This window comes from Ailuropoda melanoleuca, chromosome 3 (assembly GCF_002007445.2).
Source record: "Ailuropoda melanoleuca isolate Jingjing chromosome 3, ASM200744v2, whole genome shotgun sequence".
Taxonomy (NCBI): domain Eukaryota; kingdom Metazoa; phylum Chordata; class Mammalia; order Carnivora; family Ursidae; genus Ailuropoda; species Ailuropoda melanoleuca.
The window spans coordinates 78,334,187-78,353,292 of NC_048220.1; the positions used below are offsets into that span (position 1 = coordinate 78,334,187).

A 19,106-nucleotide genomic window follows, 5' to 3' on the forward strand; every position below is an offset into this window, starting at 1 on the left:
GATTTTGTAACTTTTTAATTCTAGAAAAGGATTAGGACAATGACTCTTTACATACCATAATCTGTGATTTTACAGGACACCAAATACAGCTCTTTCAGGTTTTGTCCTTCCTTTGCAATGACCTCCACACACCTAAAACACACACAAAAAAGTGGTGAGTTACACTAATGCATTTCAAGTTAAATTAGCAAGAGTTTGGCCATGACTGTAACAGGAAGAGGTCAGTATTTGATGAATGCCACAGCTCTCTTCTTTCAGCAAACTTCTTTCAAGGTGTTTCAGGAAAAAATGTTATATTCCCTGCTTTAAACTCAAGTGCTCTAATACCTAAATGACTTTAATTAAGTACATTTATGACTAGTGTATATTTTAAATTTCAAGTGATGAAAAAAGATATTTCTATAAGAGTAATGTCACTTTTAGTAATAGACCAGTAAATATAGGCCATATAATGAACAAGTCATTTACATAGAAAAATAATATAAAAACAATTCTAATCAAACTAGAATATAGATGGGTGGTCATTATAGGCGGACAGGAATATTATTCATGGTTCAGTTGTTAATGATGGAGTTTGATAATGCTAAAATAGACATTTTTGTGTATTTTATTCAATAAAAACCAGAAATATTTAAAAATCTAACATTGATTATAGATGAAAGAAAAAAACTGCACATCTAAGAACTTAAAGATCTTTGACTTTAAAATTTTTAATTCTTATTTTAAATGAACTGTTGCATAGATATGTAATATAGATATGTAAGATTTAAAGTCTTTTCTGGTTTCATTTAAGTTAAAAGGTTTCTGAATGGTGCACTCAGATTTAACAGCCATAGCAGAACATGTAGTACAGAATTGAATGAACTTTAAAAATAATGATTAACAACGCCATCCATTTTGTGGCTCAGACTCCTATAATATCAGAAAAACCTGTACAGTCATACTGACACGTAGGAATATGCATCCTTCAATGTAGTCGCTGTTTTAATCTTTATAAATAACAGTTAAGTAAAAGGGTAAAAGCAAAAAGAGTCATTAACCTTTTCTAGGAAGTAAGGATCAAGTAATTTGATACCTGTGTGTATAATCCATCAAAAAATTACTGAATATCCATCTCTGTCTCGCAGATATTTTATTTGCTGTCTGGCTTATTTGTAGGAATCTTCATAAAATGTCAGAAAATTTTATACAATTTTACTTCACATAATTCATTACCGAAGGTTAAATTAGTTATAAAGAAGACATTATTTTTCCTTTAAAATATTTTTATAGAATATTGTTTTAATGGAATGATAGACATTGCAAAGCTCTTTGGAATAACTGAATAAACATTTTTTTGGCTATTTTTTTAAAAAAGGATTTATGACAAAAAACGGAGAAGTTCTTCCATGGCTACAACAGAAAACTTAAATCAGCAATACAATGCAATTACCATTGATACAGCTTATTATGAAGGGAAAATTTTAAACCTAATTCCATGTCATTTGGCTTTAATGTAATATTTGAATAAACTCATAAAAAAGGAAGGACAAAAGAAGATAAGATATTACAGGCAATAACTATGTTTTATTTACAACTTTAAAAATGAATTTTCACATGCTAAGGATAAAAATAAAGACCCTAGACGATTACAAAATCCTAAATTAAAAAAAAAGTCTGACTACTTTCTGTCATATCAAAGATACATATTTCAGTCCTCCTCCATCACCTACCAAAACGTAACAGAAGCAGTATTTTGTATGACTACCACAAAATGAAATAAATTAGTACAGAAATAATGTTTGTCATTTATTTTGCTCTCATGCTCTTTCCAAATAGTCCAAAATGCCTGATTTTACATTTGATTGTGAAGAAACTCTAAACAAATGCAATATCCTATCTGCATTCCTGCTGCTTGATTCTATGTAAGATACACTACAAGGCACATAGGAACATTAAAGACACACACAGCCCACTACAAAGAGCAAATAACACAAATTGATTTCACTGCATAAGCCAGATCAAATGCTATTTCGTAGCCAACAAGAACCAGTATTCATATAAATAAGATAATCAATCACTGGATGAAAACTCTCTAAAAACTGGTGAAAGGCCACAAGTGTCAGGATTCCCCCCTGTGTCAGAGGGAAGTTTTTTATGAACAGATATTGTAAGCAAATTCAGCTTATTCAAGAAGCAAAAGCCAAGAGATAACATGTGATTAAGAAATAAGCAGTAAATATCTTTTAGACAGAAAAAGAGAAAGGAAATATAAGAGAAAAACACTTTGCTTTTAAAAAGGATCACCTAGGATTTTTGCTCTATTTTTAAAAGTTTAATTGCATAAGGTTTTCCAAAAATAGTTTTAATTACCCTATAATCACAGCCAGTGTGCCAGAAGTTACGCACAACATGGAAGTACTCCTCGAATAAAAATTCCTGGAGAAAAACACATTCTTCAGAAGATTTGTAACAAAACTTGATTTCTTTAATGTAAATACCACATCATTCCCAGTGGTGATATTTGAGGAGAGAAACCCCAAGTTCTGTCTGGACTGAAACTCTCAACACAATAATATTACACAAACTTGAGTGGTTCAAATAAATAGCTAAAATAGCTATTGTTTTGAGAGGTGAAAGGGGAAATGGTTTATATCGTCCTGTTACTGCAAATTGATGGAAATGGAACCCCACATCAATTGGCTAGTGCCTGAAACCTGGTGGTTAGTCCAGGTCTCCTCTCCCAGGCAGCCTGCAGTGACAGCACGTCTTGACAAAAGGCTTGCATGGTGACTATATTTTCCTCCTGAAACTTTTAGAGTCCATTATGGTACGTATTTACAGGAAGTACATGAACATAACTCTGGTCTGTGGACTGCATTTACTCTAAATAATCCTTCTCTGTTTTAAAAGAGTCTTGGCTCTAGTCACGACCTTTTAGTGTGTTAACATCAGAGCATTTCCCAGTTCACTGTATAGTAGGTATGCAGGCAACAAACAAGGTGGTAAAGCTTAGTAATTATTGACACTTTTTGACTATAGATGCTTATGTAAGCTGTTTAAAGGATATTTTTTAAATGGTATCAATAAAATAGAGAAATGTTTGTAAAGTGCTATAATCTTTAAGAAGGAGAATAAAAGGGGTGCCTTGGTGGCTCAGTCAATTAAGTGTCTGACTCTTGATCTTGGCTCAAGTCTTGATCTCACAGGTGTGAGTTTGAGGCCCATATCAGGCTCCACATTGGGTATGGAGCCTACTTTAAAAAATAATAAAAAAGAAGAAAGAAAGAAAGGGACAGTGAGGGAATCAAAGACCACATTTAAAACCTTTGTTTCTCTATCCCCTCTCCTATTCACAGATAATGCATAGGAGAATATCCATTATTCTCAATGATAAATTATAGGTTTGTCCCTAGGGACAAGCCATGAGTCCCTAAACTCAGAATCTAGAATTCAAATTTTTCCCATTCTTCACCCCACCCCCTGTTCCCACTATCCCTAAGGACAAACTTCAGAATATTATATGACTGACATCTTCTACAGGTCAGTACATTCAAAGATTTCTCATTTCATGCATGATAACATAAAGATTCTAAAACTTGGGTAAAGAATTATATCCTTAGAGAAAGTGACAATCTATAAGATTATTAAGGAGAAATTAATAATGGGAAAATGGCATAGTGGAAAACTGCAGAAAATAAAATATTCTTAGACTAGCCCATGAACATCAAACACAAACCTACTAAATTATTTCCCCAAATTCTGAGAAATAAAGCGAGATGTACCTTAACAAGAAGGAATAAAAAAATCTGGAGAAATCTACTCTATTCCACCTCCATGAAACCATAGAACCACCTACCTCCTTTGAAACCCCATATTCTCATTCTCAATAACATGAGGGCCTATATGAAGAGTTTCTCCAAATCAAATGTCCTAGATTCAATATATTTTAGTTTATTCTGAATTGCCTACCCTCAAATTATTTTCTTCTTTTATTCTTTGGCAGGGTTCAGAAGAAAAAAAAAAAACTTTGTTGTTGCTGAGAGGAAGAGAGCATGGGGCGAGGGGAGGGTGCTACAGAGGGAGAGAATTTTATCTATCTATCTATCTATCTATCTATCTATCTATCTATCTATCTATCTATCTTAGAGAGGGATGGGGGAGAGGCACAGGGAGAGGGAGAGAGAAAATCTTAAGCAGGCTCCATGCTCAGCACAGAGCTTGAGGCAGGCTCCATCTCACAACCCTGAGATCACGGCCTGGGCCGAAATCAATAATCAGACACTTAACCAACTAAGCCACCCAGGTGCCCCTGAAGAAAAATTTTAAAACTGCAACCACTATAAATTCGTAACAGTTGTTGAGTGTGAGAGTGTGTGTGTGTGTGTGTGCGCGCACGCGCAGGTATACATACATATATACATATAAACTCTTCTAGAACTCCAAAAAGCATAAGAAAATCTGCTCCAAAGTATCCAAAGCATCAAGAATTATTATTTATAATAACGCAATGTTAATGTTCACTTGCTTTTGATAATGTTCTAAAATGCACCTGAAATATGAAATCTGAAAAGCAACAAAAAGGTTACTTTTGTCAACTATATAGGAATTTTTTCTGAGAAGGCATTTACTTAGTTTCAGTGCAGGGAAAATCTGTCTCCTTAGCAATAGATTCCTAATCACCTGATTTATGTGAAGGGTAAAGGTTAATGAATTAAGCTGTGTAAGCTTCAAAACTATCAAAGGAATTCAAAAGAGCCTTGAATTATGGAAAACAATGGCCCATTCTACATACATACCAAATTTTTATGTTTTTTGTCTCCTACTCAAAAGCTGGAACATGGCATTAGTGACAATTGAAAAGAACTAATGAGGAAATATGACTACATTGCTTGCAAGAGGAGTGTCCTGGGAGACCTTGTTACTGTTTGTGATGTGCTTCAAACCCAAAAGAAGCTAATTGGAGCTGCCAGACACTGGTTTGCAAATCTCACTTTAAAGGACAGGCTCAATCACCTTAGAGGTGTGGAAAGAAATGTGCCCATTAGAGATGCATTACTATGGGCTTGGTGAATTTCTAAATAAAGTTTAGGATGTTCTTTCCTAAGTCACTTTTATATTTGAATAAGAGATACATCTTCAAGCAGAGGAAAAAATGCAACAAGACAAAACCAACTCCACAGATTTAAAATAAAAAGTATGGAAAGGGCTGTAAAGTAATTGGCAAATAAGTACAACCAGGAGATAGATATCTTTAAGATTGAATAAACATGTAGATAAAACCTTAAAACTCCTGAAATGCAAACACATTGTAAAAGAGATCTACTGGGGGGTTTAAGGAATAGAACTTCATTTTCATCATTTCTTCAAACTAAACAAAACAGCAAGCCACCCTATGTTATATAGCTTATAAACGGGTAAAAGCATAAGAAGCTGCAACTCACAGACACATACAAATGAAAAAGGAATAAAAAGGATTTACATGATCCAAAGAGAGCAACAAGGGAGCAAACTTAGTACAATTCTGTGCTACGGAGGCTCATCCCGACTTCAGGTCATTTAAATGAGAGCAGAGGTCACCAAAACACAATTTGGCATCATATAGAAAGAATAATGATATCTGATTGATTTTTCTAAATCCTCAAATTGAGTTTTACTGAAGAATAATCCGATCCCAGTGTAGCAAGTGAATCGGCATGATTTACAGGTGTATCCTGCCTTCAGAAAATGCCCTACATAGAAGATTTTATTTATACAAAAAAAGACGTATTTACAGGTAAACATGTACAAGATGAATCAATTCAATAATCTATTCATAACAGTACATTCCCCCTTATTACATATGACTATAATCTCATCTATAAGCATTCTATTTATAGTTACTTTTTCTAGTAATATGACACCTTAACCTCACAAAAATTATACGTAGTAGTTATTGCTACACAACCACACATAATGACAAATGAAAAGACACAGGCGTCAAAATGATATGTTGAATGCCCTTTGTATTTTATGGAACATTTTCCTGTAAATGTTCTTCTACTCTATCCCATTAACAACACAGGACCAAACATATACACAAGTCAATTTTTCACATAAACTTCCAAAAATATTCTCATAGAAGAGATGTTCACTGCAAGAGAGATTTTTTTTTTAAAGGTTGACTTGCAATGAAAATGCTAAAGCATTTGCTCAAAGCACGTTCTTAATATACCACAGGGGCAAAGACTAGCACTGACATGCAAAATGTCACCAGCTCCACCAGTTAACAACGGTTATCTTGGGACACTCATTAAGTTCTCACTTACCAAATGTTATTCTCTGGAAAGCCAATATCTGATTAGTGAATCTAAGATTAATTTAGGCATTTGCTACTTAAAGCAGTGGAGAACTGATGCCCATTTTGTCACACAGAGATAGTGAAAGGTTACAAAATGAGAATAATAGTTACTCTTTTAATGAGACTTTAGTAAGTGGCCTCTAAATGGAAATGTTATTGAAACTTAAGTTCCATGGGTTTGCACCTTTGCCAACAGAGGTGTTACACCTTTGAGGGAGGGAGAGCAGATATTGCCATTGCTGATTCATTCTGGACCACTCTTTCCCTAAGTGTCTCTAACATCAGGTGGGTTTCCCAACTGGTGAGTAAGTAGGAGTTAGCAGTGAAAAAAGGAGTTATACAACAACAATAATATTTTCTAATATATTTAGGAAAGACCATTACAAACTAGCTCTTACAGAAATATTTTGTTTCTTCGTTTATATAGTAAAACATGTTTTAATTTATTTCTTACAGTACTTTAAAAATGTATTTCAGATAGAATGAAGCCTGCATTATTTTAAAAATGCACTTCTTCAAGCTACTAAGAAACAAGATGGTTAAAGGCTCTTCCAAAGTGGGTGGGGGAGGGAGATTAACAAATTTGTAATAAACTTGGTTTTGGCTTTAACATTTCAGATATATTTATCCCAAAGTCTTGCTTTTAATTTTAGCCATTGTTCCATCCTTTTACCACTACTCATTATATAACAACTTGAGCTCACTTCTTCTAAGCATTCCTCAAAACACGCAAGAGACAGAAAAAAGATTCTATGGTTTTATTTATTTATTTAATTCAACCATGTTTTATTGAGTGCAAACTATGTGTTAGAAATAAAAAGATATAATCAGAAAGACACATTATTATAAAATGATGGATGTAACACTTACAACCTTGATAGATCAGCTACAGTTTATTTTTGTTATTGTTGATAATCATATTTCCACCTAGGAGCAGAAAAATCATATCACTGAAAATAGTTATATTTCAGGACTAAAGGAAATGCTAGAAGAGAAAGGGGGAGGGAAATGTAAAGGCAAGACTTCCTAATTCAGCAGTTCATTTGTTCTTCAGTGGGGAAAAAAATAGGAAAAGTTAAGAATCCTCTTCCCTCCTTTCAGCTTTTTGGGGTGCCATCAATTTATGACCAATAACTCTGGGTGAATCCAAGCACTGCACAATGTTGATACAGTTAAGACTGGCGCTATCTTTATGGTTTTCTGGCATATTTTAGATAGAGGACAGAAGAGAAGGTTTTATTATCCTACATGTTACAAAAATCTATTGTGTGGAAGCAAAAGCTCAAGCCCTTAAAAAACTCAAGAATATAGAAACATATAAAACTATGGTCCAGTTTAGTGAATTATAATTCATCAGAGGCCACTCCTTTTCTGAAAAAAAGTGAGGAAATATTCTGGCAAGCTCTAAACCAAGCTGTACCACCACCACCAATAATAAATAACAACCTTAATGGTAGAGTTAGAAATATTTCAAAGAGATTGTTAGGCTTCCAGACAACAAAAGTGAAATTAAGGTGAACTATTAAACATATAATTGATAATAATCTCCCTGCCCATCTCTACCCCATTTACCCTAACTGCTAGAAGTATTGATAAGAAAGTCTCAATTCATGAGGCATAATATACTTTATATTTACCTTTGATTTAAAATGGCTAAGACTTAAGACTAAATTATTTTAGTGGAATATAAAAGCACTCAGAAGATGCGATTTCAGGCATCATTCAGGAAAGAGTTAAGTACTTCCTTACCAGAAGATGCCACAAGTCGGCTTTGTAGTGACTAATTGCCTCTTTAACCTCTGTACTCTGGGAGTTGGCCTGTGCTTCAATACCAGTTTTGTGATAGAGCCAAAGACTGATGTTCAACATAGACCTGCCATGACCTGCGTAGCCAAGGAGTTAACTCAGACAAGATGCTGACAAAAGGTTTCCTTCTCACTTGGGAAGGCACACAATCTCTTTTTGGATAAGCCAAATTCTCAGAAGACTATAAAACACAGTAGGTAAAGACAATTTATAAAAGTCAAAAGAATGGTTTCATTTTGGCTAACAATGATTCTAAACATACAAGTGTATTATTCAAAATTTTGTTTGAGGAATGGTTTGAGTGAAAGGAAAAGAAATAGATTACCTATTTTAAAATGCAATGAAGAGGGCACCTAATTTGATATCTTTGAAAGCTTATAATTAGATAGCACTACTAAGATACAAAGAAAGGAAGTCAACATTCTCCATTCCAAATGTTTTCTATATGCTTCAAGCATTCATACTCAGAAAACCTGTACTTTGTAATTAATTTTTTTTTAAAGATTTTATTTATTTATTTGACAGAGATAGAGACAGCCAGTGAGAGAGGGAACACAAGCAGGGGGAGTGGGAGAGGAAGAAGCAGGCTCATAGCGGAGGAGCCTGATGTGGGGCTCGATCCCATAACGCCGGGATCACGCCCTGAGCCAAAGGCAGACGCTTAACTGCTGTGCCACCCAGGCGCCCCGTAATTAATTTTTAAACTTAGAAAATTTCTGGCCTGATCAAAAGCCAGTAGAAGAATTTTTACAGGTGATTTTCAGTAGTGATTACATAAAATGAATTCTGCAATTGGGAGAAAATTATAGTGAAGCCTTCTTGTTAGTTTCTAAAACAGAAGGAATGAGGAAGGAGTTCTGGATTAGGGAGCTGGAAAAGGGCAGGTGGTGGTAAAAACGTAACCCACATAGTTCATTCACAAAGAATAAAAGAGAAAGATCATATGGGCTTGATGAGGCGGGACATTATATAAATTTGACTTTACTAATGCTTAGCTAGATTGAACTCTGAACCCTCTGAGGCCTAAGTATCATCACTGCTGAATTCGTAAAACCTACTTCCAAAGCTCTAAACTACCACTGCTTTATTCTTATTTTCTCCCATATCATTACATAATTAATGTTCATGTCAGAGGTGAAACAATCTTTGCCCCAACATTTACAGAAAAAGAGGAAGCAGGCTGAGTTTAGTTGTTTGGGTACATTGGATTTACACAGAGAGATAACTGTTTTACTTAAAAAAAGAAATAATTACACTTCTTCTTCTTCAAAAAAAAAAAGAAAAACAAAAACAGTCCACACTTTTCTAGATGACAATAAGGGGCATCAACCAAGAATTCTCTTATGAAAAGTGTGCAGTTTACATTTTGTAAATCCAAGCAGAAGGATGATGGCTGGTTTCAGTTCATTTTTATCTATCTGAAGTCTGTAGAAACAAAGTCCTCCAGATTTTCTTCTTAAGTGACACTTACATAAAGACAATAGAATGAAATTTAGAAATTCCAGGGAAAGGCTATTGAACCTTACTTAGTTTTTCTGGCTACCAGGCCAATTCAATTATTTCTAATATAAAGTCCATTTGCCCATAAAATATACATCTAGAGGATTCTCTCTTAAGTCTATCCATCATTGAGGAGACTTGTTCATCAACCATTTAATTTATATTCAAAAGAGTATGTGGTACGTATGTGTGCACATATGTGTGCATATATGTATATACCTTTATGAATATAATTCTTTTTTTTTAAGATTTTATTTATTTTTTCGACAGAGATAGAGACAGCCAGTGAGAGAGGGAACACAAGCAGGGGGAGTGGGAGAGGAAGAAGCAGGCTCCCAGCAGAGGAGCCTGATGTGGGGCTCGATCCCAAAACCAGGATCACGCCCTGAGCTGAAGGCAGACGCTTAACCGCTGTGCCACCCAGGCAGGCGCCCCTATGAATATAATTCTTAACAAATACATTTCCCTTACCAATACTGTCATTAAATCAACAAAAATATAATTGTTATAAATGCACTTAGCAAAAGAATTTTAGCAGCCTAGCCCCTGAAATATCAAAATCACTAAAATCCAGATTGCTTCGCTTGGACTAGTTATCAGTCTATTCCCTATGAAGGGAAAAACCACATCTCTTTTTTCCTGGGGAGAGCTGTGGAAAGCTAATGAAACCAGTGTGTAAGACTGATAGAAACCATGGAGGGAAGCATTTGCCCAATTCCCCTTGCAGAAAGTTGCAAAAGCATGGAGAAGGAAGAAGGTCATTTCACCATTTGTTTCAGACAGTGGGTACCTTGCAGGCAACATCATGTCTGACAGCCTGCAAGAACAAGCAACACTCCCATACTTGGTACTCAGCTTTATGTTATTTTAAGCGATAAATCAAAATGAATGCCACATCTCTGGCATATTTCTCAATGCTCTACTGTTGATTATAGTTACAGTTCTGTCTACATAAGCACCAAACCATATAGCAAAATGGAGTAACAATATTAAGATTCCTGCTCTACGCACACACACAAAAAACACTTCTCTCAAGTACCCAATAAAGGATTACATTCTGCTATTCTGAAGAAAAAGCAAGATTGAGAATTGAGAATTGAGAAGAGAGTTTATTGTTTTTAAAAGTCATTAGTGGAATAAAGAGGCAAGAGCAATGCCAGATGTTTGAAAGGGATGTCAGGTAAATGTGCTTGGAATCAATTGCTCAGGTTTGTGCTTCCATGGGTCCTGAGAGTATCATGAGTTCTACCCTGGTAATGACAGAATCTTATAAAAAATAAAATAAAACTGGACCACAAATTCCTTTTTGTTATCTTTTACTGAAAAGTAAATACCTAGTCATCAGACACACAATACACTTAGGCCATTTGGCAAACTTGGGGATTTGGGGGAAAATAATGGCAATTCAAGGTCACATCATACTAAGGTGAAAAAAAATATAAAGGGCAATAGCATAAGCAAGTCAGCAAATGTGATATAAACTCAGGGATATACTAGTTGAATTAGTGGCTTGACTTAAGGTTGAGGAAAGAATATCGTAAAGAAGAAAGAGAAGAAAAACACAATGCATAACAAAACAAATACATAACATACTATATCACATATAACATATGCAATAATTCTTGTTACATATAACACACATGTGCAATAATTCTTCTTATATATATAATGTCATATGTTATATAACATGTTATATAACATATATGTAATCGTGAAAATATAACAACATATTCATATATTTCATCATTAGTAAGGGACCTGAATATATTTTATCTGTTTACTTGTATCTGGCCTTATTCCACTAGAAATGGATACAAAACTACAAAAGGAAATTTAAGGCAAGAAAGGTAAGAAATATGGACAGTAAAATAGTGAGTCAGGGGTATAATTACCCTAAAGGGATTCATATGATTCAGTCCTGAAAAGCCTCTACAAGTGGGTTAAGATTTTGGAAAAGCTTTCAAGGAACCAAAGTAAAGAGGAAAGTATGATTATTTCTTAGAGTCATAATATCAATGACTTAAAAAAATCAGATGTTTAAAGAAGCTACAAAAAAGACTAGATATGCTGAACTCTACCTCTGAAACTAATACACTATATGTTAATTAATTGAATTTAAATTTAAAAAAAGACTAGATATGCTTGAAGCAGTTCTGGGGAAAGGCTAAGTTAACAGAAAAGTATCAAAATATTCTGCATCATTTAGAAAATTTCCTTTCATTTCTTAACACCACTATGGACTTAATCCAGAAGAAACTGGCCATTCAAAAAATTTAAAAATTAAAACTATGTTGCACATGATTAATAACAGTGTAATAATAAAACAGACTTAGCTACATGAGAATTTTGCTAAATTTTAATGTTTCATGCACAAAATCAATCAGTTACTGATAATGGAAATATGTCTCAGATACTCAGACTGTCAAAGTTGTGTTTGTATACACAGTCCTGGTGTTAGGAATGTAATTCAACTTTTCTAAATCTTTTCTGTAAAATGGAAATTACAATATCTACCTGCAAGGATTTTATAAAGGGTACATTTCATAATGTTTGCAAAGGCTCTGTTAGCTATTCAACAAACATTTACTAACCCTTACTATGCCCCTAACTATACGGATACAAAGATGGATAAGCCAAGTCACTTCCCAAGGGGAATTCACAATCTTGTCAACTTTAACATCCTCCACACAAATAGGACAGTGTTATTTGGAACAGAATATAATTTCCCAATGCACATTTCTCAGAAAACTAGCATGTTGGGGCTTTAATAGTTGGCATATGCAAGAAAGAAATGTATGGTTAAATAAGTTCATGTTAAGTCATTTTATCTCCTTAGTAAAAGGAAAGTAAAGCACATAGGACAGCACCAGAGACACAGTAAACCATTAGATGTTAATATTATTTAGGCCCTAGCACAGAACTTGGCACATAAAAAAATGCCTGTAGCAGGCTGAAGAACGCCCCCCAAAGATAATAACTCCTAATCCATGGAACCTATAAATGTTACCCTACATGGAAAACGGGTCTTTGCAGATGTGATTAAGGGTTTTGGGATGGGGAGATTATTCTGGCTTATCTGAGTAGGTTCTTAAAACAGTACCTAGTGTACTTGTAAGGGAGAGGCAGATGGAGATTTGACACAGGAGAGGAAAAGGCAAAATTACTGGAGGCAGAGACAGGAGTGATTTGGCCACAAGCCAAGGAATGCTGGTAGCTACCAGAAGCTGAAAAGAGAAATAACAGATTCTTCCCTAGAGCCCTCAGAGGGAGGTGAAACCTTGATTTTGACCCACTGAAACTGATTTGGGATGCTTGGCCTCCACATTGTGAGAGAATAAATATTTGCAGGGTTTTTGTTTTGTTTTGTTTGTAAATAGAAATATTTAACTGTGCCTGGTTCGAGATTTGTTTCCTTTTGTGAATTTAAAAAGGAAAGGAGACAAATTTCTCTTTTACAAAAAGTAGAATGACTTGCCTTTCCGTTGTACGTGGCTCCAGAAGAATTTATTTGGGGTTACTGCTCTGTAACCGCTCAGGGTTACCGGATGAAGACTTTAAAGACAGAAAAAAATCTGACTTGGCCCCTCAACCAGAACAGGTCAGAAAGCTGAGGGAGCAGCGCAGGCTGCCCTCTAGTCCCCGTGGTAATACCCCGTGACCCTAAAGCTGGTGTCGCCGTCCTGCCGGCGACGGCCTGCTGCTTGGCCGTGGTTGCCTTCGTTCGGGCTGTCACGGGTGGCTTCGGAGAGCGCCTCGCCTGGAGGCGCCGCCTCATTCGCTCCCCCGCGGGCGGCCGAGGGCTTGCCGAGCCCCAGGGTCCAGGGTCCAGACTTAGGGCAAGGAAGGAAGCGACGCTACGGGACGCCGTGACCCCAGAAGCGCGACTGTGTGAGGAGCGAGCTCTCCACCGCAACTGCGCAGGCGCCGCCGGCCAAAGGCCGGACGGGCCGACGCCATTGGCGGACCGGCTTCCGGGGCGGGGAAAGGCTCTCGGTTGGGCTGGGATCCGATCGTACCAGCGCGCCTTTATCTGCTGTTTCTCACGGCCGGTGGTGCCCCGGCAGCCTGTTTCGCCTGTTTCTTTTTCTCTACACGATTCCATCAAGCTTCGCAGCAACTCTTTCACTTCCTCCTCATGACTGTCTGGAGAATCCAATTTTCTAGTAGATTCTCTTTGGGTGTTCGAAAATTCCTCTCTTCCCAAATATGCGCTTCAGAGGACACACTTTCCACGGGTTTCCAAGCTTGTCTCTGGGACGTTTTATCTCGGCTGTCGCTGGAAGACTGTCCTCACAGGTCCTCGGGTCAGATTCGGAGTCGGATGAAGCCACCTTCATGGGTGCCGCATTGGCCCTGAGCTTCCAGGGGGTTGGTCGGGCATCTAGGTGAGAAGAGCCTGTGCCCACTCCCCACATCGGCCTTGTGTTTCGGGAGTGTTTTACAGCCATAGTTTTGGTTTCTTTTTAGAAATCTGCTATGACTGGGTGCTATTTTGGCAAGACTTCTACTGAATTTCAAGTTTCTGATTTCTTCCATTTTTGCATTTTCTAAGGAAATATCACTGAAATCACCAAAAATATTTCACGTGGGATGGCTGGTTTTTCCTGTTGAAGCCATTCCCCATAACGGGCTATCTTTTCGCTGGAAGGATGTGGTGAAGGGGAAGTAGAGAGCTCTGGAATGTCAACACCTATCTGTTCTCACTTGCTGCTGAGGCCAGGAGATGACTCAGCCCAGGCCATTCTGTGGGTGAGAGGGAAAGCCTGACTATGAAGCCTTCTGGCATTGCTGTTTTTAAGCTACGAAGTTTGTGGTAATTTGTTATAGTACCAACAGGAAATGAATACAGTGCCCAATAAATATTATTAAACTAATCATTGGATTATACGTGTGGCAACCAAGGAATATGATTTGTAAAGGTAATAAGCTAAATGCAATTAAGATGATGTTACTGGATAAGACAAAATTTTAATTTGTAAAAAGGACAAAAAAGGAAAAACTTTAATGTAACCATATCTTTAGCCTGAATTAGAATAAATGCCAAAAAGGAATGTCTTTTTTAGAATAAACACTCATTTTTCCCCCAACATTTTATTATGGAAATTTTCAAACATACCAAAAAGTTGAAAGAATTGTTTAGTGAAAACCCATTATCCACCACCTAAATTCTATAATTAACATTTTCTACATCTGCTTTATCTCAGATGTATCCATCCATTTCTCTATCCAACCAGGTTTATCTTATTTTTTGGTGCATCTCAAAGTAACTGCAGACATTAGTACATTTCATTCCTAACCCCTTCAGCATATATATCGACTAGAGTTCAATGTTTGTAATGGTTTTTTTTTTAAGTAAGATTTACCTATGGTGAAATGCATAAATATTAAACGCAATCAGTTTTGACAAATGCACATATCTGTCTACTTTGAACTGCTATTAAGATCAAGATTATTCCTAGCACACCACCAGTTTCCCTCATGCCCCCTCCCAGTCAATGCTCATACCCACCCACAAACATTCATAAAAATGGAATCAAACAATATGTACTCTTGTATAAGGCTTTTTTTAACACAGCATAAAGATTTGAGATTTATCTATGTTATTTCATATTTCAGTAGTTTATCCTGATTGTAAGTTTCAATTGACAAGAAGTATCCCATTATATGAATATACCATAGTTTCTTTATCCATTCTTCTCTGAAGGGCACGTAAATTATTTGCAGTTTGGAGGCAACCATGAATGATACTGCTAGGAACATTCCTGTACAATCTTTTTGTGGACATATGCTTTCATTTCTCATAGGTAAAAACCTAGGATTGGGGGCACCTGGGTGGCTCAGTCGTTAAGCATCTGTCTTTGGCTCAGGGCGTGATCCCAGCATTCTGGGATCGAGCCCCACGTCAGGCTTCTCTACTGGGAGCCTGCTTCTTCCTCTCCCACTCCTCCTGCTTGTGTTCCCTCTCTCACTGGCTGTCTCTCTCTTTCTGTCAAATAAATAAAATCTTTAAAAAAAAAAAAACTAGGATTGAAATTGCTTGGTCTTGGAGTGTTAGCAGTATGTATTTAGTAGATGATTAGCTTTAGAAGAAACTGCCAAATCTCCTTCCAAAGTTTTATATTACCACAAACACTTTTGAAGGTTGTAGTGCTTCCCATCCTCACCAATGTTGATGTTATCAGACATCTAGTCATTCTGGTGAGTATGTAATGAAGACTAGTTCAACATTAAAAAATCCAAAGGTCCTATCATGATAATAATTCTACTTTTTACATTTTTTTAAGTTTATTTTTTTAGCAATCTCTGCACCCAACCTGAGGTTTGAACTCACAACTCTGAGATCAAGAGAAGGATGCTCTTCTGACTGGGTCAACCAGGCATCCCACTCTTGTCTTTTAAGAAAATATTTATACAATGACAAAAGATAATTGGAAACTAATCAATATTTTTAAATTTATCCTTATATTCCCATAGTTTTTTAAATGCACACAACATTAAAAGTATCTCTCTCTCTCTCTCTCTCTCTATATATATATAATATAATTTCCTCATTATACAGACAAAGCTTGGTATAGACTCTTTGCAATAGCTATGTGGCCCAGATGCAACAGACCATCTGCTAGGTCTTTGGGATATCTTCATGACTAATTCTATTTCTTTAATCATCTTTATCGCAAGCAACCTAACTATCCAACAATAACCAGGTAACTTTAGGAAAGGGGTCTTAGTCATTTCACACAGCCCTCAACATTATCTTATATGTTGCCTTCCACATTATCTCTAGTAAGTTGAACTAGAAGCTGGAAACCAATTTAAAATCAGCTCCAAACTATGACCTCCTCTATAAGCATCAAGCTCATCAAGCTTTCATTTAAGGTTTCTAACCCAAATGAATATGTGGTGGAAGACATTACATATTGTTGTGACTTACAAGGTAGACTGCTTATTCTATCACCAAGAACACTGTAAAAAACATATAGCCAGAACTGGATTAGGACTCTGGCATTAGTCAGCAAATAGTAAAAGCTGGATGGATGTCTCAGCAGAATTTTCTTCAATCACTGAGGATAAAAATAATGGAATTTTCTTTCTTTTACTGTTTCTAATTATTTAAGTGAATTGCCCAATTTTAAGAAACTTGCAATCTACTGATTTTCATAGCTACATAAAACACATATAAAATAAAAATCTTCACTGAAACATGCTGGAAACCATGGACATTTTCAAATGAACATAAAGATGGTTAGTACTGCTGAAGAGACAAATTAGAGTTTCTCTAATCATAAGTGAACACAGAACAAAAAAAAAGATCAAAGAGAATTTAACCTGACAGTTTATTTTTTTTCACTCCATTGTAAATTTTATTTATATTTCACATACAATGATTCACCTATGACCTAGGTGATTTGTGTGAAGCAATCAAACACCAGGTATTTAAAGAACTCTTTGTAAACATGGCTTCCAAATAGGATCAAGGAAAGAAATGTTCACAAATCTTTTAAAGAAAAGGTTCAAGATATACAAAAGCTCATGGTAAGCCATGCTATGATGTGCCAAGTACATATTTGAGTATTTCTGCTACATCTGAAAGAGCTTTCTCATATATAATAAAAAGATAACTTGAAGAGATTAATAAATGCATATTACTATAAACCCTACATGATCAAAGTCTGGTATTTGGTGAGAGAAAAAGATACCTTTATTTCACTAGTATGTAAAAATACAGTAAGAATTCTATGAGTATGTATTATTTTTCATAATATCAATATTTAAAAATGGAAACCACGGAGAAATAATTGCAAAGTCATTAACTGTGTGAAAGCTTTTAAAAGTCATTTTACACATCTACATTATTCAATTATCTCATATAACTTTCAAAACATTCAACCTAATTCTTTCTAAAGTAGTCTTTAAGCACTGATTAGAATCAATGTCTACAAATCCCTGCAAAAGAGAATGAATGCATGTGTAGTGCAAAAATTAATACAGAGCACAAATCTGTAAGTTTGGGAATCTCTCTTAATAGCTAGTACAACAGATATCAAACATTAATTATAAAGAGGCATTCAGAATTTTTTGGGGGGAGGAAGAAGTCTTAATGGCCAGAGGGCTGTATATTCATATAAACAGAATATGACCATATTTGTTATTCAGCCTAGCTTCCAACACCTGTGCCCAGTCACCCTGAGTCCGGTCTTCAGCCAAACACCTAACTCCTCTATTCTTGGAATCTTAAATTTTATCGCCTTATTTAGGCCAGATTAAGGTGTATAGGGGCCATTAAAGTCCTGGGGGGGAAATATGGTTCTTCTTCCATCCCTAATTACATAACAATTTAAANTGGAATCTTAAATTTTATCGCCTTATTTAGGCCAGATTAAGGTGTATAGGGGCCATTAAAGTCCTGGGGGGGTAAATATGGTTCTTCTTCCATCCCTAATTACATAACAATTTAAGAATCCATTAAACTGTACAATTCATGAAAGGAAGACCAAAGTTGTTTGGGTTTGTTTTTTGTTTGTTTGTTTTTCAGATTGTTTATGTTGTCCTTCTGGTGCTAAAACACTAAACATGCACTTGGTCTGCTTAACAGTAATCCAGTAGAATCCCTGATCTTGTAGCAATTGACTGCTACTTCACTGGGAACACTATCCCCCATTTTACGGATCAAAATGATTTTGCCACTATTTTTTGTTCAAATTTTTGTCCCCCATCTATTTTTTTCAATGTAGATTGAAACCCCAGGTACTCACGTCTGGACCATATATTCTATATAACTGTTGTGTATATAACTGACTTGGTCCACTGAACACATTTATTGCCTAGGTGGTTCTTCAAAACACTATGCCTTTTGTGTATTTAGACTTACCAGAGCCACAAAAAGATAGCCCAGCCACATTTTGTATGGCTGAGTCTATGTTTTAAACATAAATTTGAATATGAATGCCTTTAGATCAGGCATATGATCTTAGTTGTAACAGTCCCCACCATTCCCTAATGATATATTTGATACACTTTACTCATTGATATTTGTTGTCTGGTTTTTATGGACATTTAGGTTTACAACCTCTGAAAATACCATGTACATTCATCCACATGGGTTTAAAACTCTTAAATCAGTGCTGGTCTCTTCTCAGAGGGGTCTGTTGCTCCTGACCCCTAGTTCTCCCTCCCCTCTGTTGTGATCACTGTATGAAGTATACGTCATCATCCTGACCTGACTTCTAGTTCCAAACTCATGCAGGGCCCATGATTTACTTATCTTTGATGTGATGCTCAAGGCAAGTTTGTTGAATGAATGAGTGAAGGATTGGTGCTTATAAGACGCTGGTAAGTCATGCCCTTGTATATACTTAGAATTCGGAATAAAAAGAACAAATGCATCACTTTTATTAAGAATATGTCAGGGGCGCCTGGGTGGCACAGCGGTTAAGCGTCTGCCTTCGGCTCAGGGCGTGATCCCGGCGTTATGGGATCGAGC

The 19,106-nt window shown here is 36.1% G+C and overlaps 1 protein-coding gene across 1 annotated transcript in view; it reads right to left on the reverse strand.

Moving 5' to 3' along the window:
- FBXL17 (F-box and leucine rich repeat protein 17) overlaps positions 1-19,106 on the reverse strand; it is a gene marked incomplete at its 5' end in the record, with an annotated part of 496,760 nt that overhangs the window by 157,711 nt on the left and 319,943 nt on the right. The window contains one exon of the mRNA XM_002917814.4: positions 56-132. Coding sequence (XP_002917860.3) covers positions 56-132 — 77 coding nt within the window. The remainder of the gene's footprint in view (positions 1-55; positions 133-19,106) is intronic.